This window comes from Miscanthus floridulus, chromosome 19 (assembly GCF_019320115.1).
Source record: "Miscanthus floridulus cultivar M001 chromosome 19, ASM1932011v1, whole genome shotgun sequence".
In the NCBI taxonomy this organism is placed as follows: domain Eukaryota; kingdom Viridiplantae; phylum Streptophyta; class Magnoliopsida; order Poales; family Poaceae; genus Miscanthus; species Miscanthus floridulus.
The window spans coordinates 16330698-16356101 of NC_089598.1; the positions used below are offsets into that span (position 1 = coordinate 16330698).

General features: G+C 41.2%; 1 protein-coding gene across 1 annotated transcript; it reads right to left on the reverse strand.

Moving 5' to 3' along the window:
• Window positions 1-17244: 17244 nt before the first annotated feature.
• On the reverse strand, window positions 17245-22955 carry LOC136527243 (26S proteasome regulatory subunit 6A homolog). Its single transcript, XM_066519892.1, has 9 exons — window positions 22728-22955; window positions 22481-22597; window positions 21450-21557; window positions 20494-20685; window positions 20139-20330; window positions 18328-18446; window positions 17913-18120; window positions 17661-17801; window positions 17245-17476 (listed from the first exon to the last, which is right to left on the reverse strand). Exons 1-9 carry the CDS (start codon window positions 22863-22865, stop codon window positions 17399-17401), a joined length of 1293 nt encoding a protein of 430 aa, XP_066375989.1. The 5' UTR covers window positions 22866-22955; the 3' UTR covers window positions 17245-17398.
• Window positions 22956-25404: the final 2449 nt, after the last annotated feature.

The window sequence follows — 25404 nt, forward strand, 5'->3', positions numbered from 1 at the left end:
CAAGGTGATACACTTGGTGGTTGGCACGTTTGAGCAAGGGTGAAGAAGATAGAGTTGAAAACGAGTTAGTCGCACTGGTTACAGAGTGATCGGACGCGTCTGGTATGGTGACCGGACACGTCCGGTAATTGGCGACGTACTCAGCGATTGGACGCGTCCGGTTGCCACACCGGACGCGTCCGGTGTGATTCAACAAACGTAGTGCTCGGTAGATCTGTTGATCGGACGCTGGCAGCGTCCGGTCCGGTGTAACCGGATGTGTCCGGTCATCCATGGGTGCCTACTATACTCAACCGGACGCTGTGGCTCAGCGTCCGGTCAGTTTCTAACAGACACGTCCGGTCGAACCTGGTGGCTTACTGGACTCGACCGGACTCGACGGCTCAGCGTCCGGTCAATTGTGTTTGTGCATCCGGTCAACTTGTCTGAAAGCCGTTGGAGGCAACAGTGGGACACGTGGCTGTCTGGCAGCTGCCGGACATGTCCGGTATAGCGACCGGACACGTCCGGTATTCACGATCGGTGCGTTCGATGCAGCGTCCGGTGCTGCGTCCGGTCGACCCGAAAAACGCCCAGTGAAGGGGTAACGGCTAGTTTAGCCCATGGGGCTATAAATAGAAGTGGTGGTCGGCCTTTGGCCAAGTGCAGAGCACACTAGAGCCTTGGTGGCTTGTGTGGTAGTGCTTGGGAGCCCTTCATCTCACATATACTTGATAGTGATCATTCGATTGTGTGAGAGAGTGATTCTAGTGCGACTGCATTGTGGGGTTGCATTGAGTGGCACTAGGTGATCGAGTTGCAAGCCGGTGGTGCTTGTTACTCTTGGAGATTGCCACCTCCTAGACGGCTTGGTGGTGGTCTCCATTGAAGCCCGCAAGAAGCTTGTGTGGTGCTCTAGAGAAGTGCTTTGTGAGGGGCATTGTGCTCGCCCCGTGGGAGCCGCGAAGAGCAACTTTAGTAAAGCGTGTCATTGAGCTACCCTCACTTCCGGGGTAGGTTCTTGCGGTGTCCAACGTGCGGACTTGGCGGGTGATGCCAATTAGCCGCTGAACCACCAAGTGAGCGGTCGACACAACGGGGACTAGAGTGTTGGCAAACACGTGAACCTCGGGAGAAAAATCACCGTGTCAACCTTGTTCTCCCCATTGGTTTGCATCCTCGTTACACAAGCTTGTAATTACTTTTGCATATATTGTGCTTGTGTAGTTGCTCTTGTAATTAGTTAGCTTATGTAGCTTACTAGTTACCTTCTTGCTTGTGTAGCATAGAAGTAGCTCCTTTGCATGGCTAATTTGGTTTGTGTAACCTTGTTAGTCACATTACTTAGTTTGTGTAGCTAAGTCATTGCACTCTCTAATTTAGCATTGGTTGCCTTGTTATTGAGCATCGCTAGTGAGCTTAGGTGGCTTTGTGCTTTTGCTTACTAGCTTGTGTAGGAGCTCCCTTGTTGCTTGAAGTACTAGCGGCATAGGTTTGTGTGACCTTGCTTCTAGAATTGGTTAGGTGAGCTCTAGCTAGCCCGGCACCTTTGTTGCTTAATTAGTATCTTTGGAAGGTGCTAGAGAACATAGATAGAGGGGTGTAGTCTTGGCTAGACCGATAGTTTTAATTCCACACTTGTTTCGATTAGCCGACGTGATTAATCATAGAAAGGACTATTTACCCCCCTCTAGTCTGCCATCTCGACCCTTTCAATTGGTATCAGAGCAAGGTCTCTCATTTGTGGTCTTCACCGACCCGAGAGGATGGCGGCTTATGGGCTAGATGTTGATTGCCCACACATTTTTGATGACACACACTTTACACAATGGAAAAATTGGATGATATGCAATTTTAAGTTTATTTACCCTCAAATGTGGTGGATGGTAGATGTAGGCTTTTGTCATGTGTTGGATGAAGATAATCTAACTCAAGCACAAGAGAAATGCCTAGATCTCGACATCCAAGCTACTAACATCATGTATAGATCTTTGCATGATTGTATATTTGGAGAGATCATTGACATGAAGACCGCCCATGAGATTTGGAGTTATCTCAATAAGAAATATGGGACGGTCTCCGATGATGATGATGAGCCCAAGATGGAGGCACATGAGTGTGTTGAGCATAACCACAATTTGGTGATTGTGGAAGATTGCTCCACCTCATGGTCAAGTGATGATGATAATAATCATATCACAAAATCACTTGACAAGATTGATGATGATGCCACAAGTGATGCCAATGATGATGCTACTCCATGCACACTTGATGGTGATAATGATGGATCATGCTCGGGCTACGAGAGTGATGTTTCTTCAAGCTCTTCAACTACATCACATTGCTTCATGTCACAAGGTGACACTAAGGTATCTAATGTAAACGTGATTGATCTTGATTCATATGAGGAGATTCTAGATAGATATGATTGCATGATCAAAGCTTTAGAAAAAGAGATGGCTAAAACTGAGAAATTAAAAAATGAAAACTCTTTTCTAAAGAACACATGTGAACAACAAAAGCATCTACTTTATGTTACTACTTGTACACATGAGGAGCTAAAATTGGCTCATGAGGAACTTAGTGTTGCTCATGATAACTTGGTACAAGACCATGCTTTTCTCACTAAGGAGATTTCTAATGGAAAAATTAAAAATAATGAGAGCTCATCACATGGATCAAATGATAAATTACAAAATGTTGCTAACCCTTGTGATGTAGACAAGAAGCATGTATCCACCTCTTGTGATGATTTATTAGAAATGCCATGCTCTTCACATATAGATGCTTGTTCTACTTCTATGTCTCATGAGACTAACCTTTTGAAGGAGAACAATGAGCTCAATGAACAAGTGAAGAAATTGAGCAACAAGTTAGAGAGGTGCTACAACTCTCAAGTCACCTTTGAGCATATGTTGAAGACTCAAATAAACTTTGGTGATAAGAGTGGAGTCGGCTTCAAGACTGGCAAAGTCAATCATCAAGAAAGCCGCAATGACATAAGTGGCATTGGCTTCAACAAGAGCAAGATCAAGGGCAAAAGATGGGGCAAGAGAAGATATGAAAGAGAGATGAAGAAGCAAGAACAAGAGAAGCTCTCTCATTTCATGTGCTTCCAGTGCCATGAAGTGGGACATCTTGCAAATGGTTGCCCCAATGAAGAAAAGCTCAAGTTGAAGAAAGAAGAAGAGAGGCTAAGGCATGTGAAGTGCTTCAAGTGCCACACTTGGGGTCACCTTACCTCAATGTGCCCAACCAAGCAATTGGTGAAGCAACTAAAAGAGCCTTAACCAAAGCCACAAGTTGAGCAAGAGAAGACACCCCAAGTTCAAATCAAGATCAACCATGAAGATAGTGGTGATTTGATGATAAAGAAGAAGAAAACAAGATGGGGTGGAAAGGCAAGGCATCCAATGCAAACTCAAGATGCCAAGATGATGAGCAAGAATGAAGATGAGAAGAAAAATTATGCTCACATCAAGTGCTTCAAGTATGGAAGTGTGGGACACTTTGCCTCTAAGTGTCCTACCAAGCTTGAGAAGAAGGCTCAAGCAATCCATGAGAGGCAAGGCAATGAGAAGCACCACATGAGCAAAGAAGAGAAGGCTCAAGCAAAGAGAAAGTGCTACTCATGCCGGAAAAGGGGACACTTGGCACATTCATGTCCCCTAGGTGATATTTCTAAGCCTATTTCAATTATTGATAATAATATGCTTAGAAAGGATGGTGATGGTACCTCTATGGTTGCTATTGCAAAACATCCCGCTACTCATACTAAGGCATCGCCTAAGTATGTTGCTCCTAACTTGAGAGGACCCAAAATTGTTTGGGTACCATCAAAAAGTAGATGAATGTGTGTAGGTAACATGGCATTGGAGGCTTGATTCAAATTGTTTTCATATTAATCATCATATGTTGAATCAAGCATTGAAGCTTAGTGCATATCCAACCCAATGCTAAGTGAAAATTGAGTGAAGTCTAAGTGCTACAACATACAAGTGTCATATTCAAGTTGTGGTGATTTATTGAATTATTTGATGGCTTGCAAATACTTGAGTTGAAGCTTGCTAATTGGATTATCATGAGCCAACCAAGGTATATCTCTTGTTGATCATTTCATTTGGGTGCATATGAGTTGATTGAATTGGATAAATATGCAATGTTGCTTGCTATGAGATGTTTGAATGGATAAATTAATTTAGTAGTCAAGTTTGGATTGATTTGTGTTGGATAAGTTCATAAGATGACATTTAGTAAGTGGATTGAATGGATTTATGTCTTATGGAAGTATTCAAACAAGTTAGTTTTAAGTTTGATTCATATTTGATGAAGTATAGCTCGATTGTTGAAATATGTCCTATAATTGAGAATCTGAGCTAGCTGTGATCTTAGCCATGTTTGAGTAATCAACACTTATTAGATTGGCATAAAAATTGGTGTACATGCTCTAGACTTATGGTATAAGATGCTGTACAATTTTCATGAGAATTAGATAAGAAATGCTTTGGTTTTGGAGTGGTTCTTGTCAGCTATAGTGCAGCAGTTTTTAGCATATAGCAGTGGTGGAAGAATTGAAATCTGGTAGCAATCTAGAAGTCAAATAGAGCTCAAATTTTTACAGCTGCTAGATAACTTAGTGAAGCACATCTCCACCAAATTTCATGGTATTTGGATTTGTACTTTTGGAAATATGCTTATTCCTTTGAAGGGTACAAAATCTGTTAGAAAAGTGACAAATATTGGATTGATCTAGAGTCACTTTGATTGAAATGTCCTCAAGTTGGAAATATGTTTACAAGTGTTTGAGGTACCTAAGTTTGGTTTTGAGATGATCTATAAGCATGACAAGAAAAGAGTACAAGGCCATTTGATTGTAGAGTGCACTTTGCACACATTTGATACTCAAGATGAAGATCAAGATCAAACTCAAGTTGAAGATATAGTTTAAGTTCTAGATATGATTGAAGATCATTTGGTAGAAAGAAAAGGACTTAAAGAAGGAATCAAGGCCATTCATCAAATTAAGTCAATCACTTGGATCAATCAATCAAGTCATTTCAAGTGAGTATCAAGAATGATTCTTAGAGAGAGGTCACTTCTCCCTAGTGTAGGGGCTTGCCGCCTATGTGTAGGTGAACCAAGTGTGGTACTTGAAAGGCTAACATGGAAGTGGTGATCCGAGGAACATTTGAGATGCTTAGTTGAAGCAATCAAAAGGGTTGATCAAGAAAAGCAAGCAACACCCAAAAGAGAGCTAGTCATGATATTTCAAGTGGTATTCTCAAATTGATGCTCTCATGCAAGCAAAGATCAAAAGATAAAACAAGTCAACCACAACAAGAAAGTGCACTTGATCATAAGTTGTATTCATTTCATATGGGTGAAGAATAAAATTCAACATGGTATCTATTGGTCTTCACCAAGCTTATAATTGGACTTCGCATTACTATTGGAGTAATGAATTGGAATCTATGTGACTATCCTCTACTCCAATATAGCAAAGGTATCATTGTATGTGCATGATCATTTCATTTCTTACTAGTATGTGGTTAGTGCATATAGTACATGCTTCATAGTATCATGCATAACAAATGAAATGTATAAATTCATAGCCTACCACTATTGTTTGAATGATTACTTGATCTAGTGGTTAGTACATGAATTTGTTCATGAGCTAGTGAACCCAAGTACTTGACTCAATTTGGATTGCTAACAAGTGACTAGTACAACATTGGCAAGATAACCCTTGCAAGAGGTGTGAAGAAGCTTGTCATTGGTTCAAACCGGACTTAGAAGCTTAGGCAAATCAATTTAGTTCAAGTCAATCATAGAAGCTCATGATAGTGATAAGAATACAAGCACAAGACAATAATGCAAATGGGTATCTAGTTTGTTTGTTTCAAAAGGTATCTAGACTCAAGTATTTTATCAAGAATCTACAAATGATGTCTAGATCAACTCACAAGTGATATCCTATAAGTGGTACTCATGAAGATAGCAAATGTTCAAGAAATGGTTTTTATTGAAAAATCCAACAAGTGGTTCCATACTAGAAGATTCTTTCAAGTGATATCACATCTACACATAATATCAATCATGCAAGAAAATGGTTCCACAAGTGATCCTCAACTTTAAGTGATCATCAAATGAAGAATGCATCCCTCACCTACAAGAGCTCAAGTGTATCAAATGGATGACCCATGCTATCACATAGGGGGAGGTGTCTCACAAATTGGTATCAAGATCAAAAATCTTATGTGTGGTATCTCAAGAAGCCCTACACAAGATACAAGTGGTACAAGCTACAAGTGGTATTTACAAATGGTGTCATTCCAACAATCAAGTGATGTCCATAAAAATGCAAGATTCAAGCCTCAACCATCTACCCCAAACGTATACCTTTGCATCAATGAGAAGCTCACCTTTTATGGAAATTGATGACAAAGGGAGAGAGATTGTACAAAGATATGAAAGCTTAGAGATTGAGATTGTACAAAGGGGAAAGATAAGATATAAAAGCTCAAAGAAGTAGAGGTTGGACATGGACATGGACATGGACAAAGAGGGAGCAACATTGAAGAAAATAGATGGATCAAAATTTCTTGGATAAGAGAAACACACAAGTAGGGGGAGCAAGCTCATGAACTTTGATTGATTGCATTTGATATGTGCATATTCATGTGCTTGCTTGCATTGCATAAGCTTTCAAATTCAATATGCATGCTTGTGTGGTGTATGCTAGTTGTAGAACTTGAATGATGATTTGATAACTAGCATGCATAAGATGACAGCTAGACACTTGGTATGTTTTTCAAGTAATGCTAGTACCTTGCTTTTAATGTTAATCTCACAAGGTATCTAGTGCTTTTTATTTCCAAGTGTTATCTAGCTAACCATGGTGCTAAGGATGAACTTCAAGGTGCAACTCTGATTGGTATCACACTTCAAAGGTTTACTCTATACACCTTAGCATCATCCGGTAGTAATTACTCTCCCACAATTTTAATCTATGCATATGTGCGAGCTTCAAATCAAACATTCTAGCACATATGTAGGGGGAGCTAATACTACTATCTCGGGTTTGTGGTACTTGTCTAAAATCATTTTCACATGGTAAAATTGCTTGGGCAAGCAACATGAATCCAAAAGAGCTTAATTTCCATATCTTTGTAGAGTTCTCATCAATTACCAAAAATGGGGGAGATTGAAAGGTCCTTGTGTGATTTTGGTAATTGAGTGACAACCTAGGTGGACTAATTGTGTTTATGTGAGATACATAGGTGATTAGTCCACAGGTACATATGTGTGAGCAACATATGCCATGAAGGTGAAAATGGCTTGGAGATGTTGCAAAGCTCACACATGTGATGATGAAGGAGCTCATTGCACATGAGACATGACATTGAGTCATGTGATCAAGGTGGAGAAGATCAAGACAAGACTTAGCTTGATGGACCGGTTGCAAGCGTGAAGGGCAAGTCGGAGGCTTTGGAGCGATGGACCGCGTGGCGGTGAAGCTTGAGCAAGACTTGGCGCCGATGGACGAAGGCAACAGTGAAAAGCAAGTGATGTCAAGATCGATGAACCAATATGATCACGTGATAATATGAAGTGGATCATATCATTGTTGATCATGTTGGTGCATGTGCTGCATCAACATTGGAGGAGATGGAATGGAATACGCAAGGCAAAGGTATAACCTAGGGCATTTCATTTCACCGGTCATAGGTGTGTAGAGAAGTTTATGACCGGGTTTAGGATAGATGGCCATACTATCAAGAGGGGCAAACTTGTTTGTATATCAGTCATCTAGTGCCACTCGAGTGATCTAACTTTGCATCGTCGCTAGGATAGAGTGGCGTGGAAAGTTGAGTGGCTAACACCCTTGAAAATGTTTGTGAAAATATGCTAACACATGTGCACAAGGTGATACACTTGGTGGTTGGCACATTTGAGCAAGGGTGAAGAAGATAGAGTTGAAAACGAGTTAGTCGCACTGGTTACAGAGTGACCGGACGTGTCCAGTATGGCGACCGGACACGTCTGGTAATTGGCGACGTACTCAGCGACCGGACACATCCGGTCGCCACACCGGACGCGTCCGGTGTGATTCAGCAAACACAGTGCTCGGTAGATCTGTTGATCAGACACTGGCAGCGTTCGGTCGTCCATGGGTGCTTACTGTACTCAACCGGACGCTGAGGCTCATCGTCCGGTCAGTTTCTAACAGACGCGTTCGGTCAAACCTGGTGGCTTACTGGACTCGACCGGACTTGGCGGCTCAACGTCCGGTCAATTGTGTTTGTGCGTCCGGTCGTCTTGTCAGAAAGCCGTTGGAGGCAACAGTGGGACACGTGGCTGTCTGGCAGCTACCGGACACGTCCGGTATAGTGACCGGACACGTCCGGTATTCACGATCGGTGCGTCCGGTGCAGCGTCCGGTCGACCCAAAAAACGCCCAGTGAAGGGGTAACGGCTATTTTAGCCCATGGGGCTATAAATAGAAGTGGTGGTCGGCCTTTGGCCGAGTGCAGAGCACACTAGAGCCTTGGTGGCTTGTGTGGTAGTGCTTGGGAGCCCTCCATCTCACATATACTTGATAGTGATCATTCTATTGTGTGAGAGAGCAATTCTAGTACGACTGCATCGTGGGGTTGCATCGAGTGGCACTAGGTGATCGAGTTGCAAGCCGGTGGTGCTTGTTACTCTTGGAGGTTGCCACCTCCTAGACGGTTTGGTGGTGGTCTCCGTTGAAGCCCGTAAGAAGCTTGTGCGGCGCTCTGGAGAAGTACTTTGTGAGGGGCATTTGCTCACCCCGCGGGAGCCGCGAAGAGCAACTTTAGTAAAGCGTGTCATTGAGCTACCCTCACTTCGGGGGTAGGTTCTTGCGGTGTTCGACGTGCGGGCTTGGCGGGTGATGCCAATTAGCCGCCGAACCACCAAGTGAGCGGTCGACACAACGGGGACTAGCATGTTGGCAAACACGTGAACCTCGGGAGAAAAATCACCGTGTCAACCTTGTTCTCCCCATTGGTTTGTATCCTCGTTACACAAGCTTGTAATTACTTTTGCATATATTGTGCTTGTGTAGTTGCTCTTGTAATTAGTTAGCTTGTGTAGCTTACTAGTTACCTTCTTGCTTGTGTAGCATAGAAGTAGCTCCCTTGCGTGGCTAATTTGGTTTGTGTAACCTTGTTAGTCACATTACTTAGTTTGTGTAGCTAAGTAATTACGCTCTCTAATTTGGCATTGATTGCCTTGTTATTGAGCATCGCTAGTGAGCTTAGGTGGCTTTGTGCTTTTGCTTACTAGCTTATGTAGGAGCTCCCTTGTTGCTTGAAGTACTATCGGCATAGGTTTGTGTGACCTTGCTTCTAGAATTGGTTAGGTGAGCTCTAGCTAGCCCGACACCTTTGTTGCTTAATTAGTATCTTTGGAAGGTGCTAGAGAACATAGATAGAGGGGTGTAGTCTTGGCTAGACCGATAGTTTTAATTCCGCACTTGTTTCGGTTAGCCGACGTGATTAATCATAGAAATCCGTCCCCCTCTAGTCCGCCATCTCAACCCTTTCAGCATTTCTGTGAAAAAGGAGAAAAGCGACTTTTAGTTAAATTAATTAAATTCTTTGCTTCCACGCGAAGATTTAGGATAAAAAAAGCCGGCCGGCGTCATTAGCGTGCAGTATCAGTGCATCACTCACTGCGCAAAAATTAGTCAAGGTTATTTCTTCTCCGTATATCGATCTCTATCTAATGTGCACCTAATATCAATGAAGTATGAAAAATTCTTTCTTACTCGCTCAACCATGATACCTCGTTTACATGCACGTAAGACTAATGGCCATAAACTATAACATCATAAACACGTTATTGTTGAAACTATATCTAAAAGTTGTCTCCGTAGCAAATGACTGATAATATTAAGATTAACACTACTAGTAGTATATAAAGATTTTATTTTGATAATTTTAATATAGCTAAACAACATTAAGTTCAGTATGGATAATTATTTTACCTTTAATTAATATGACCAATGATGTATTATATGGTTTATAAGGAGCTGTTAGTCAACTTCTTAAGACATGTCTATGATTAATTCATAATCATTTTTGTGAATATACTAATTAGCATTTTAAAGGTATTTATAAGAAGTTTGTTTCTATGACTATTGACTAGTACTTTTTTCTAGTAGCCCAAGAGCAGCCCACCCCAGCACCATCTCTACTACTGTAGAAGCAATGTCGTCCCATATATGCTTTCGATTGCAGAGTTGACTCACAGAGTCTGCAGAGAGTTTTTTTTATAATGGAATTATTGCAGCCCCATAGTTGACGCGATGGCAGGTGCCTTTCCAGTTTGTAACGACACAGCAGCATGTAAACGACGCGACACACAGAAAACTCCAGTGGCTCCTCGCCCGACGAGGAAACAGTGGCGTGGTGGGGGCCACGACACGACAGCGACCGACCCGGTTCTGCAGTGATGCAGTAGCACAGTGCGGGGTAGACTGTAGTGCTACCTCCAGCTGCATGTGGCTCCATAGTCATCACTGGAATAAAAGCCCATTCATGGCCCCCTGAACCCACTCACAGTAACACTTTTGTGTCTTTATTGCTTGTTGTTGCTCGTCACTTTTCCATCCCGATTTATTCCTCGACGGTTGGGGCCATACCTCGGCACCAGCGTCTACGGCGCCGAGCTCGGTGCCAGTGTCTATGGCGCCGAGCTGCCTACCAAATCAGCGCCACGTCAGTGTCCAGCTCAAGATCTCGGCGCCAGCAACGATGGCGCCGAGCTAAGGGTCCAAATTCTAAAATCTTTCCTCCAGGGACGTATTTGTGAAAAACTTTCAAAAAAGGGCTAAAAATAAAAAAATTCAGGCGCGCCGACGCCTGGACAAAACCCTAACTCGAGATTTGCCATGACTTTGTTTTGTGACTTCGGGAGCGGACGAGACCCTAACTCGCAAAGTAAAAAAAAAAAAGAGAGACAAAATAACCATTGGACTCTGGAATAAGGGTAGAAACACCAAAATCCCTTAAAACTATGCTTTATCTATAATTAAGTTATATATGATCCAATGAGTATAAAAATTTTAGTACAGTTCATGCATATAATAATTAGCCCACCATAAAAATTTCACCACAATTGGACCATAGAAACTGCAGCTATGAATTAATTATAGAAAAACATAGATCTAAAGCTACATCAAAAAAATTTATACTAAAGCATATCATATTATATATTTACTATATAGATCTACTCATGTGTAGTCAAATAAAATTGGAATTTCTATTTTATGATTTTTCTGTGATTTACTTAGATTTTTCAAAGATTTAACCAAAATAAATAAAAAAGAAAAAGACAAAACCGCCTTTGAAAACCGCTTATAACTGATCAGGAGGTAAAACGAACTGTTTTAAAAGTTTAGAGAGGTGGTTTACCCGATTTTAGAGTTCATAAAGAGACAACAGACTTTCACAAAGATTGAAGGGGATAATGTGGACTTTTTCCAATTTAAAATGTGACCACGGCGCCGACAGCCCAGCCCACAAGTTGCACAGGCCGGCAAGCGGGCAAGGCACAAGCCCAGTACGTGGACGTGGTGTCTTGGACTACAGTAAGGTTTGTCCATTCCGTTCGTACACCCCCTGTTGGTTCATATGAGATCTAAGAGTTTTCTTTTGATCATATGAGATCTAAGAGTTTTCTTTTGTTTTTTTTTCATATATTTTCATATGGTTAGCATGTACTCCCTCCATCCCAATTTGTAAGTCGTTCTGGCCCTGTTCACTTTTTCCAAATTGTAAGTCGTCGTACCGCTCCCGTATTCATTCAACTTCGGTCTATTCCAAAATTACCCTTGCCTCCGCTCGCTCAGTTGGCTCCCGCCTTTCGCCCGGTCGACTGCCTAGCTCCCTCCGCCCCAGATCTAGATCAAGCCTTCCCAAAATCGCCGGCGTCTTGCTCCGCCTTCCCCCAAAATCGCCGACATCTTTGGTCCCCTCTAATCTAGCGAGCGCTTCGATGTGCCTTCAAAACTGGAATCCACAAATGCCTCATGCGATCACAGCTTGGGAGCTGGATCTGGGGTGGCGCAAGAAGGGCAGAAGGCGGCAGCGGCGGCGCCCATCTAGATTTAGTGTACGTACCTCCTCTCCAAATCTTCATTAGGAATCTAGTTTTGCTGTCAAGATGAAACTCTAGACTGCTATAGAGTATTGTTTGATAAAAACTTCATCTTTTCACTGATTTGGTTGGTTAATATGCACTGCGTCGGACTTGTTCGGCGTCATCAAGTTGCTGCTCAAGGAGTTACCCTCGTCGGGGGAGGCTCTCCACGGCGTCGGCCCGGGCGGCGCGTGGTTCGGCGAGGTGGTGCCCGATGCCATCAGCTTCCGCCTCGTCATCAACAGCGCCATGGCGTTCAACTAGTCCCTGTGGCGCGCCATCGGCGGCGTTCTCCACTGGTGCGCTGCTGCCGCCCAGCAAGCGTCACTGCAACGCGCTGGCGGCCGCTTTGCCAGCGCTCGTCGTCTGCTCACGCTCGTTTTCCTCCTCGGCCACCACCGCCCCACCAGTGCGTGCGTCAGTCCGTGCCTCGGATCTGTCATCTCCCCTTCCTTTTGATGCTGATCCTCTAACCGTGCACGTTTCGTGCTCTTGCAGCAGACAATGGATCGGACGAGCGCGGTCTTCAGCATCGTAAGCTTCTCCAGTCTCCCCTATAAACTTGTTTAATTGCATACTCCCCTCAGAAGTCCTATTATCTCAACAACAAAAAAAAAGATTAGTACAGTCCCAGTTTCTAAACTGACGCCTTAGATGTGCTTGGGGTTGCTTTACTAGGAGCTGGTTGGCCTCGGGTATGGAGTATCTGAACAAATGCTTTGCAGTACGAGGGAGCCGTCAAGACGGATGGCAGAGGACAGAGAATCTGGGACACGTTTGCGCACACTTTCGGTATGTATGCTGAATTTGTGCGTTTCAAATTAGAAGGTGCTTTTCGATGGCGTTTCGTTGGTGTGCCTTGATGCTGAATTATGTGTTCTGTTCATATGGTATGGATGTGGATGTAGCTTCATTATATGATGATACTCTTCTTCGGAGAGCTTGCGCTGATAGACTACTGCATGACGACAATCTACTATCCTTTGATGGCGGCTGCTTCTGCTGTGTACGCTGCTTGCTGCACGTTGAGGTAGAGTCCTCTTTGGATAGAAACTCTGAAGTACCAGATCGGCCCGACACACCAGTGACTCCCAACTTCCTCACCCAGCTCAATGAGGCCACTTTCCATTTCAAAACTTGGCCACATTCAGTTTTCAGTACATCAGACGATTCAGACCTGAAGAAGTAGAGACATGTCTGAATGAATCTCTGAAACTCTGGTTGTTCTGTCTGTCAGCAAGAATATCTTGCGCTAATTAAGCAACTCCGCTCTGTCGTTAAAGTTTTGTGACTTCCAATTCAATCTAATAATGCAGAACAACTGGCTTATGACTGTCATAAAATGACTCCTGTATTATCCATTCTCAAAGTGTCAAAGTAGGCAACAAAACGACATTAAAAATTAGAGGTGATCCTTGGTGCTTTCTATGGCTTATGACTGTCTATAGTCCTTGGTGCTTCATACTGGTCTGTGTGAAGTAGAATTATGATACTCTATAGCAGTCTAGAGTTTCATCTTGACAGCAAAACAACTATTCTTACTGTGTAACCCCCATGTTATTATTTTATTCCTATCAATGATGCTTAGTTTACCAATCTACGTACACTGTTGTTAGTTCAGTATGATACTGTAGCAGATTGTTTGAGAAGCTCATTTATGATATCCACAAGAGCAGAAAAAGTAAGAAAAAAACACATGAATTAACTCTGAGCTAAGAAACTATTGATGACTGAAAACTGAGCTGAGAAACTATTGATGATTGAAAAATAATGGTGGAATGTTGCTTTCTTGCATGTATAGGCTAAAAGACCAGTGAGAGAATGAGGCCACCTTAGAGTAACATTGCAGATAAGTATTGCCAGTCATACATAGGTTCTGAATTAATATTTTATTTCTCTCTATAAATTAAAAATAATCTCTGAAAATGTTCTAGTATAATCTTTACAAAATCTCTTATAGCAACACACTAAGATACTCAACCGAATTGTGCTAGATGGACTAGCGCAGTAGCATAGAGACCATTCTCGCATGACAACCGATGAGGTAGCCTCCCTTCTCTTTCTAGGTAATATTTTCCTAAACGTTAAACGGTAAACAGTCGGTCACCTACCGTTTCGCCATTATTCAGGCTAAACGGTCCATTAAACGGGCTACACAGACAATTAAACGGGATAAACGGACGATTAAGCGGAAACGGTATACCACCGTGCAGCGTTTACACTGTGTTTAAATAGGCTAAACGAGGACGAACAGTGTTTCTAGGCGTTGCTTATTCATATGTGGGAGTTTGTACCTATTTCCTCCTCCAATTTTCATGACCTCTTTCATGCACAATTGTAGACTTAGAAATACTCTATTCAGAATTGCCTCATCATATTCTTCAAACTCTTCCTCCACATTATGAATTAGATCTTCAATAGTTTCTGGACTTCCACAATCAGTTAAGGACTGTATAGAGTTGAAGAAACCAAGATCCAAAACATCCATGTCTGGGGAGTTTGTTGGCTATTGCATTAGTCTAATGTCTAGACCAGGAGCCGCCACAGTTTTAAGAAACGCTAGGTCATTTGGACGAACATGGGTTCTAGCATTGTCTTGTTGAATGAAAATAGTCTTGTCTGCATCTTCTTGTAGCCACTTATCTTTGATGGCTGGGATAACCTTTTCAAGCAAATATTGCCTCATCATCTCCTTGTTGACTATGATAGATTTAGTTTCTAAGGTCCCTCTTTATCTGTTCTGGCTCCTCCTTGCCGTAGGCACCTCTTTCACAAATGGCCATGCTTCGAGCTTTCTAGAAAATATCAAATTCCCTTCCTCATCATATTTTGGCCTACTACAGCAGTCAGGAACATGACTTTACCAATGTTGTTCTTGTTCTGAATAGTGCGGATCATCTTCTTCAGGCGTCATGTAGTATTTTCCCCTTTTTGGTCATAAAATACCATTTCTCATCAATATGCACTATATTCTGCATATCAATGAATTTAGGTTCTGCACGCCCTTGAGTTTTCTGATCCAACATTGAAATGCAGAACTGCAGTCTATCCCTTTTGTTGCTCTCTCTCAAGTGTGGCTTCAATGTACTGGAGTGGAGTCTTATCTCACCCAGCTTGAACTTCCTGTGCAATGTCGAAACACTGACGTCTAAGGATCTGGCTAGTGACTTTAAGGTGGATCTTCTATTTAGTGGAATTGTGGCCATTTGAGAGAGATCAAGTTGAACTTTCTTGCGACCCACTTGACCTGTTCTTCTGTTAGAAACATCAACCTCTTTTCCTAGTGCAATCTGCTCACATGCACATTTCCAGATCCTTTGGATAACTCGAATATGAGCATGAAAGAAAGTAGCAACCTCCTTTGTTGCATTATTTGGTAGTTTCCCATTTCTGCTCTTGGCATGCAAAGATGTGTACACATCGTATCTTTGAGCATCAGTTAACCATCTCCTTAACCTCATTTGTGGTACCACATATGCAACTGTAATAATAAGAGAAGAAAATTAGGTTGATTCAGATTAATAATTTTTTTAATTCATGGCATTGAACAACTAAAAGATTATAAATCAACAACATGCCAACATGCTATTTAGAACTCACTTATGGATAAGCCAACATGCTATTTTTGTAAGAGCACAAGAAAATAGACAACATGATGATGTTATTTAGCCATGAGCATATTGGATTTGTATTTGTTGGCTAGATCAACATTTCTAACTCATCAGTCACATTCCAGTATATTTTTAACACATAAGCCTGCCAATAGAGGAGCCAGGAAGAGGTAGATGCAGAACTTATACCTGCAGCAACAGAGTCACCACCTTGATCTTCAGCTAGAGTGTTGGCATCCTCGTGGGCTGCAGAATCGCCTTCTCCAGGTACGATTCTGCTGTCTGAAAATTAGGTTGATTCAGATTAATGGTTTTTTTAATTTATGACATTGAACAACTAAAAGATTTAATCAACAACATGCCAACATGCTATTCAGAACTCATTCATGGATAAGCCAACTTGCTATTTTTATAAGAGCACAAGAAAATGGACAACATGATGATGTTATTTAGCCACGAGCATATTGGATTTGTATTTGTTGGCTGATCAACATTTCTAACTCATCAGTCACATTCCAACATATTTTTAACACATCAAGCCTGCCAATAGAGGAGCGAGGAAGAGGCAGATGCAGAACTTATACCTGCAACAACAGAGTCACCACCTTGATCTTGAGCTAGAGTGTTGGCATCCTAGTGGGCTGCAAAATTGCCTTCTCCAGGTATGATTCCGCTGTCTGAGTCTTCTGGAGGTGTACAATTAAGGTCTAGCAAAACAGTTTTTGCCATCTGAGATGAATTACAGATCGAACCACTCAATTTCACACCCGTTGATGTAGATGATGCAACATTTGATGAGTTGGCTTGGATGTAGAGAACTAGAGGGAGGTCAGCTGGACGGGGGTGATCTGGGGAGCTCACCTGGTGATCACGTAGCTCTAATTCTGCTACAAATCCAGTGAGTCTGGGTGGCCAGCGCTGGTGAGCTAGGCACACCGGCGAGTGGCCAGACGTGAAGAAGTGGATCTCGCGCCGGCGCGATGGCTTCCTGGCACTGGCGGGAAGATGCTCTTAGAGAAATTTGAAATCAGAGGTTGCGTTTCTGAGAGAGAGATCGGAGGTTTCGTTTGAGAGAGAGAGAGATTTGAAATTGTTGGTGTGCGTACGTGTAATTGCTTCATGTACTTTATTTGAAATTGTCTTCATATGCTAGCTGTCACCCGCAAGTTACCTACATTAACTTTATTGGCAGAGGAGCAGAAGTGACTATCTACACCTTACCTTAATCTCTGCTAAAACCTCAAGAATGACTTACAAATTGGGATGGAGGGAGTGTGTATTCTGAAAGCAAAAGCTTGCGGTAGTTTTCTACTTCTCATTGGCTCATTCCAGTAAGTTGTCGGGACACTCAAGAAGATATGGAAGTGCATCAGACACCAACTCTCTAGGTATGGTGTTATCGAATGATATGTTGCACCACACCTAGAATGCGCTAGTACAACATATCATTCGATTCATAAACTCACGCTCACAACACAGATGGTAAGCAAACAGTTTTCTGGGGAGCCTGAGGCTGAATAAAAATCTTGAGATAATGTTAAAAACTTGCATCTCAAAGCAAACGTAAAAACGTAGCTTCGATCATCCATACAGTAGTGTTACAAACAACTTGTGGTCCATATATTTTTGCATATAGCTTAAGCATAGTAGTTCAAGCTTGACTTTTTCTTCGCCTGGACCTGTACGATTCCTTCATTGAAGTCCTCGTGAGTTACCTGTGCAAGCAAACATCAGGTTAGGAGATCACAATCATCACAAAAATATAAATAAATAAATAAATAAGTCAATAATCAACCTACAGATGTCATCCTCCATCTATCGATGTAAGGGATTGTGGTGCTACCACATTTGCAAAGCAAATATAATGGATTTGTACATATGGAGGAGCGGAAGGCTCACCTCTGTAGCATCGCGCCGTAGAGCGAGCATACCAGCTTCTACACAAACTGCCTTTAGCTGTGCTCCGTTGAAGTCATCTGTTGAACGAGCCAATTCTTCAAAGTTGACATCGGGATTTACATTCATTTTCCTTGAATGAATCTACAGAGCACCATACAGAACACATTAGTTGGTAAATGGCCTACTGAGTAAAGCAAAAACATCATTCATTGATAAACTTCAGCAAATTGAACATAAGTTGTGGAGACCAACTTGCAAGATTCTAGCTCTTGCTTCTTCAGATGGGTGAGGGAATTCAATCTTTCGGTCCAACCGTCCAGATCGCATCAGAGCAGGGTCAAGGATGTCAGCTCGGTTCGTTGCAGCTATGACCTTTATTCTCTCATCGCTGTTGAATCCATCCAGTTGATTCAGTAATTCCAACATAGTTCGCTGAACTTCTCTATCACCGCTAACTTCACTGTACCAAGAGAACAAAATTATGGAGCGTACATCAGATATGCTTCTTCGCAATAAGAATGATTTGTTTACACTAAATTGAAACATATAAAGTGTTCTACTTTCTGTGATCCTGTGCAGCCGATTAACATTTTCATCTCATAAAGAGTATCATCAGCCAAAACAAGAATAAAACCGTGCAAGGGCTGAAATGTCATAAAAGACATACCTATCAAAACGCTTGGTGCCAATGGCATCTATCTCATCAATAAATATAATACAAGGAGCCTTCTCTTTGGCAAGCTGGAACGCATCCCGTACAAGCTTTGCTCCATCACCAATAAACATCTGAACCAGCAAGAGCACTGTTACTACCCTACTCGAAAGTATAAACTATGCTCAAGATAACATCAGAATAAACAGATTTTGCATGGCAAAGCAATATCTCCAATGTCTTCAATGAAAATGCTCCAAATGGTCAGTGTTAGTCATACAACAACAACAACAACAACAACAACAACATAGCCTTTCAGTCCCAAGCAAGTTGGGATAGGCTAGAGTTGAAACCCACCAAGAGCCCCAAGTCACGGTTCAAGCACTTCAATAGCTGCTTTCCAAGTACTCCTATTCAAACATAGATCTCTAGGTATATCCCAAGCTTTCAAATATCTTTTTATTGCCTTCCCCCATGTCAATTTCGGTCTTCCTTTATCTCTCCTCATATTATTAGCTTGGCTTAGGACTCCACAATGCACTGGTGCCTCTGGAGGTTCTCCTTTGGACATGGCCAAACCACCTCAACTGATGTTGGACAAGCTTTTCTTCAATTGGTGCTACCTCTAGGCGATCACGTATATCATCGTTCCGAACTCGGTCCATTCTTGTCTGACTGCAAATCCATCGCAACATACGCATTTCTACAACACTCAGTTGTTGAACATGTCGAATCTTTGTAGGCCAACATTCTGCTCCATACAACATAGCCGGTCTAATCGCCGTTCTATAGAACTTGCCTTTTAGCCTTTGTGGTACCCTCTTGTCATAGAGAATGCCAAAAGCTTGTCGCCACTTGATCCACCCTGCTTTGATTCTATGGCTAACGTCCGCATCAATATCCCCATCCCTTTGTAGCATCGATCCCAGATACCGAAAGGTATCCTTCTTAGGCACTACTTGACCTTCCAAACTCACATCTCCCTCCTCCTGTACAACTCCGCCAAAGTCGCATCTCATGTATTCGGTTTTAGTTCTGCTCAATCTAAAACCTTTAGACTCAAGGGTCTGCCGCCATAACTCTAGTTTCCTATTTACTCCCGCCTAACTTTCGTTTCAGTGTTAGTCATACAATAGACTAATATTTTAGTTAAACCAATGCAATTTTTATTTCCAAATCCAATTATACAATATAGAGACAACGAATGGTCTACAAAATCCTGACAATTCATCAAGTGTGTCATATAACTGACTAAACTTCAACAAAGACACTTTGAACTGACAAACTCCATAATAACAGAAAGGTGAAATCCATATATCCAATTTCCTCAACAGTAACAATATGGTATGTACAAAAAACTTGACATTCAGGAACACACTGGCCCTAGACAAGTTAACAAACTATGTTCAGAAGGTACAAAGCACTAAGACATTCCAAACTTGCTTCTGAGAACCTTGGCAAAAGGAAATATTGCTTTAAGACCAATGCTACGGTACAGGTGACAACTGAAACCAATAAATAACAGTACTCTCTGAAATGGAAACTGAAAAGAACAAAAAAATATTCATGTACATAAAAAAGGAAATTAACTAGGATGATGCAATGAAATAATGAAGCTATGCAGAAAGCCAACAATAACTCCAGGAATGAACAAAGAGGAACAGAAGTTGAAGTATAGATATGGTAACATGAAATGGGGCAGCAGTGTACGACAGGATTCATGTCAGATAAAAAAATCTTATCATTGAAAAGACTGCAGGCGCAGCGATATAACAAACACATAAAAAAAAGGAAAGGGAACAAAACTTCTCAAGTAAACTGATTACCTGCACAAGTTGTGGACCAGCTAATTTAAGAAACGTTGCATTCGTTTGTGCAGCACATGCACGCGCCATGAGTGTCTTGCCAGTTCCTGGCGGTCCATACAAAAGAACTCCTTTTGGAGGACGAATACCCAACTTCTGGAACCGGTCTTTATGTGTCATGGGCAGTACAATTGCCTCTACAAGCTCTTGAATCTAAATTCGATCACATAAGATTCAAAGGATACAAGTAATACATAAGCAACAGTACATTATTCATTTCTTATGTAAGACTGATGCAACTTGCCAGCTCATTTCCTAAAGAGCAATTTGATAAATAGGGAACTAACAAAGTTTCAACATTCACTCAGTAAAATACCTGCTTTTCAAGACCTCCAATGTCATTATAATCTTCAGTTGGCTTTTCATCAACCTCCATTGCCTTCACTCGTGAATCATACTCTGATGGCAACGTATCTAGTATAAGGTAGCTATCTTTATTCACTCCTACCAGATCACCAGGCTTTAGCTTATCAGGGTCCACTAGCCCAACAACAGGAAGGAATATAGTCTGCAATCATCAAGACAGGAAACGAAGATTTTGCAGCGGTGAGTTTGATTCCTTAAACTCAAGAGTCGTGACCATACATAAAAGGTAGTTCATAAAATATTTCGTTGCTTTAAATTATCAACCATGATTTGACAGGAGATGTGGAAGAATAGGAATTAAGACAAAGTAAACTATACACAATCCCATACGGCCACACCTGCAAGCTCAGGCAGGTGAACACAGAAGAAAAGATGTTGTATTAACAGCACAATGTGACAGCTGGGCAAGCATATTACAGAACTGTTTCTTTAGCAAAAAAAGACTTGGCCAATTATGACTGCTTTAACATATTTCGCTTTACAGTATACAATTCTTTACTGGAATAACCCATAAACCAGAACCATTACAGCCATAAAGTTGTTATTCAGGTCAGACATGACAACACGTCAATACCTAATGAGTTATGATTTAAAACAAAAACTGAGTATCTGGATCAAAAGTAGTACAAACATAACCCAAATGTCTTATATGACTATTATCCTGGGTACCCAATACATACCCCCTTGACTACCTTTTTCACATGTGCGTTAGCAACAACAAAATGTTGGTTGTACTTTTGATATAGAATCTACTGTACTCTATTTTCATGTGATAAATCTTCACTGTATGCATATTAGTGGTCAAAGATTTAGAAAGTGGATTGCATACAGTATATGGACACAAGAAAAAAAAGAGAGAGAACAGCAAAAGACATGACCCTGATGAGCAGAGAATAGATTGCTCACTTGTCTTGTGGAGGTCTTCAGAACAACACATTTTCCTTTCCTTTGTGAGTCTAAATCAATGTTAGCACCATCCTCCTCAGCTTCATCCTCATGGTTCATTTCCAAGATCTAAAACAGTTGAAGAAAAGGGCAAACCATATGTGAGTAACCCATAAACAAAAAAATGATGTACAGGCACCCTGCCTGACAAATACCCAATAATAAGGAATGGCAGGGTTCCAGATTCTCATTGAAATGTTTTGGATCCATATTCCCTTCAAAAATGTTGCTCTGATGAATTAGAATCACTTCGTAGAACTGTTTGGCTAGCTCGTTGGATTCTTGAAACTAGAACTAAAATTAGGAGAATGGTTTTTTGGACTACTACAAAAACGAGAATGGGTTCCAAGTGATTCTCCCAAAAACATTTCTCTCTTTGTGGCGTTTGGCGAAGCGATTCTAGTAATCCTACTGAGAATCTGAAACGTTTCTCACTGCCAAACACACCCATAGTTATCATCATCTCTAAAGGACGAGGAGTGCAGCACAGTAAGTTACAATAATACATGTCAGGGTTCATTTAAGACGTGAGATAGCTCCACAGAATCTATAAAGCCAACAAATCTTCAAAATATTGTATCTCACGTCTCGGAGATTGGAAATTTTGAAAGCTAAGGTAGTTGAAACAAACCAGTTATCAAGTTCCGAGTTTCTGAATGACTGGATTCCTAACCAGACCACAGTTACTCAAATTAAAGAATCACTGATGTACAAAGACAAACTACCCTAATTAATTTGAAGTGGCTGCACAAGAGGACCTTGTGTTCTGTTCCAAATTAAGTGTGGCCGTGGTGCGTATGAAGATCTAATCTAACATGAATTATAAGGGGACAGACACAATATAATAGCACAAGCAGTTCTATAAGTATGCTATCACACCAAATTATGAGATAATAGACCAAATCATTTTCACTCATTCACTTCCCTGGCCTCAAATTAACCCAAGATAACAACCACACGGAGGGAATTTACAGAGTGGAAGGAAACTGAACCTCAACGATGTTGCCGACGAGGTAAGGCAGCTGCTTGTTGAGCTTAATTTTCTCCTGGTTTTCCTTAATCTTCTCCTTGAACGACTCCAACTCCAGGTTTGTCCGCTGCAACTCGTCCTGTGTGCCGCAGGAGAAAAACCAAACAAACCCCACGGATCAGACGCAAAACCCTAACGCCGAACGAACGAGGATTACAAAGCCGCGGGGACAGCACGCGGGGATCTGATCTAGGATTGGGCTCGCTCACCTTGAGGACACGGGTCTCGTTGTCGAGGAGGCGGGAGGCCCGGATGATGTCCTCCGTGGACATGGAGGCGAGCTGGTCGTCCTCCGCGTCGTCCACAGCCATCGCCGCCGCCGGGGCCGGGGCGCCGGATGACGACATCGCCGGCGTAGTAGGGTTTCGGAGTTGGAGCTGTCGACGAGAAGACGCGAGTAGCGAGAACGAGCGAGTTCGGTTTGTTCTGCGTTTTTCTTTCGCGAGCCAAAGTGTGGCTGTATACTCCTCCGTATATAGAAAGTTGTATCAGGTCTGGCCTTCGAAGTCAAAGTTTAATCAAAGTTCATAAAAATATATACTCCCTCCGATTTCATAAACAATGTCGTTTTAAAGTTGTCTTAAGTCAAATATTTTAAACTTTAATTATAAATAAAAAAATTAATTATGTTTTAAAAAATAAAAATGATGTAGGTAGATTCATCTCGAAATGTAGTTTCATAAATGTATATATAGACTATATTTTATAGTAAAAAGTAATAGTCAAAGTTGTTTTTGGAGACCGTGTCACTGTCAAAACAATATTTTTTAGGAAACCGGAGAGAGTACTACTCTACCGTTCAAATTATAAGATATTCTGACTTTTATTTATTTTTATATTACATAACTAGACATACATCCTGTTCGTTTGTTGGTTTCACAACAAACCGGTATCAGCCGGGCTTATCAGCTCAGAAATCAACCAGCGAATAGGCCAATAGTATATCGCTAAGTGTGCGATAAAAGATATTATTTCTTAGAAGAACTAAAATGTCTCATAATTTATAGTGAATGGAATACTATTTATGATAGTTCCAAATAAATATCATTAGATCCATTAAATATATTTTTATAGTATATTTATTAAAGTTATACATGTTGATAGTATTTTAATTTAGTCTAATTTAAAATGGTTTGGTTTAGACCAAACAGAGATTGTATTTCTTTAGAATGAAGGTAGTACTCTATTTTCTTTCTTGGCTTACTCATAATATAGTGCATTCTAAAAATTCTAAGACACCTTAAGGGAACACTCAAATGACGCATGTGTCCATAAATTATTCCAATTATAGAGTTTCTCCTTAAATCATGGTTTTCATCTTAACAAACTTTGCCAAACCTAAGCATAATCATTATGTAGATTGTATTATATTTTAGTACAAATTTTAAAAGTCACGATGCACTGTATTTCAGGACGGAGGGAGTACAGGTTAATGCAATGGAACTCCATCACAATTCTTACCATGAATGCTCTATAGATATGGTTGAGAGAATGTCTAAACTTTCAAATAGCCAATGCAACTCTAAAGCTGCTAATTGGCCACCCTGTGGCCCACAATCACCACCATGCCCACAACCAAAGGGTGAGAACAATCGAGGGGCTAAAAAAATAGGTGCAGATGTTTACTAAAAAATTTATACTACTAGACAAAAGACTTATTCAGCAACTTGTACAGAGTCATGCAAATATGATAACCATGCATGGAAATCCACTAGACTCCACCTCTGCTCACAATGGACCATCACCTAAAACTATAAGCATCTCAAAAAGTTATACCTCTATTGATGTTTATTTATATCCATAATACCAAGAATAAATTCAAACAAACTCCTTTCCCGGATCTTCTTTATTGCAATTAGTTTTTCTAGAACATGTTCCCTATGATGTAGCGTCATTCTTGTCAGGAAGATCCCAAGCTCCGTGGAGGTTTCATATTCCAGTTTTTAAGGATTTGTGTTCTAAACAGCGTGGACTGGTTTCATTCTCGTGAAACTCATTTTACTCCCATGAAATTTTGATCATCTCTCTTTATTAATATTGTGCCATGTCATCACATTTACTAAGTTGGTAGTTGATTTAATACTCATGAAACTCTTGTGACATCCCTACTTAGGTCCCGTTCGCTGGTCTGAAACTTGGCTGAAAAACACTGTTCCGGCTGGTTTGTTGTGAGAGAAAAACACTGTTCGGCTGGTTTGGTGAATAGTGAACTGTGAGGAGGATCAGCCGGCTGGCTGGATGAATCCAGACCAGCGAACTGACCCTTAGACTGGTCTAGAGATTCATTTAGCTGGATGAGCACGAGCTTCTAGCGCCTTATTCGTTTGGCTTCTAAGCTGTACTTTTTTAGCCAACAAATAATATTTTTCTCTCACAACAAATCAGCCAACAGTACTTTCAGCCATGACTTATTAGTCAAACGAACAGGGCATAGTACATTGACCACCTGCACGTCTCTCCACTTATCGAACTATCCTTTTAGGTCCACCAAGAATATACAGCAGGACAATATACTTCATGAAAGATAAGTAAGTAAAATCTAAAGATCAATCGGTGTTTTATAGCCGTTACCATATCCCTACGCATAAAACCGTGGAAGGTAAGAGTGAGCATCGACTGTAAAAAAAAACTAGTGGAGATTGAATATAGATAATATAAGCAACAATGCATGAAATCAAATGGTTAAATATCGAATAGCAAGACACGATCTATACTTTATTGGAAAAATTTCAGATTACCTCCCTTAACTTTTGCGAAAGTATGCTTTCCCTCCCTGAACTCTAAAACCAGGTAAACAACCTCCCTGAACTTTTAAAAAGCATTCGTTTTACCTCCCAGTTATAAGCGGTTTTCAAAGGCAGTTTTGTCTTTTTTTTATTTATTTCG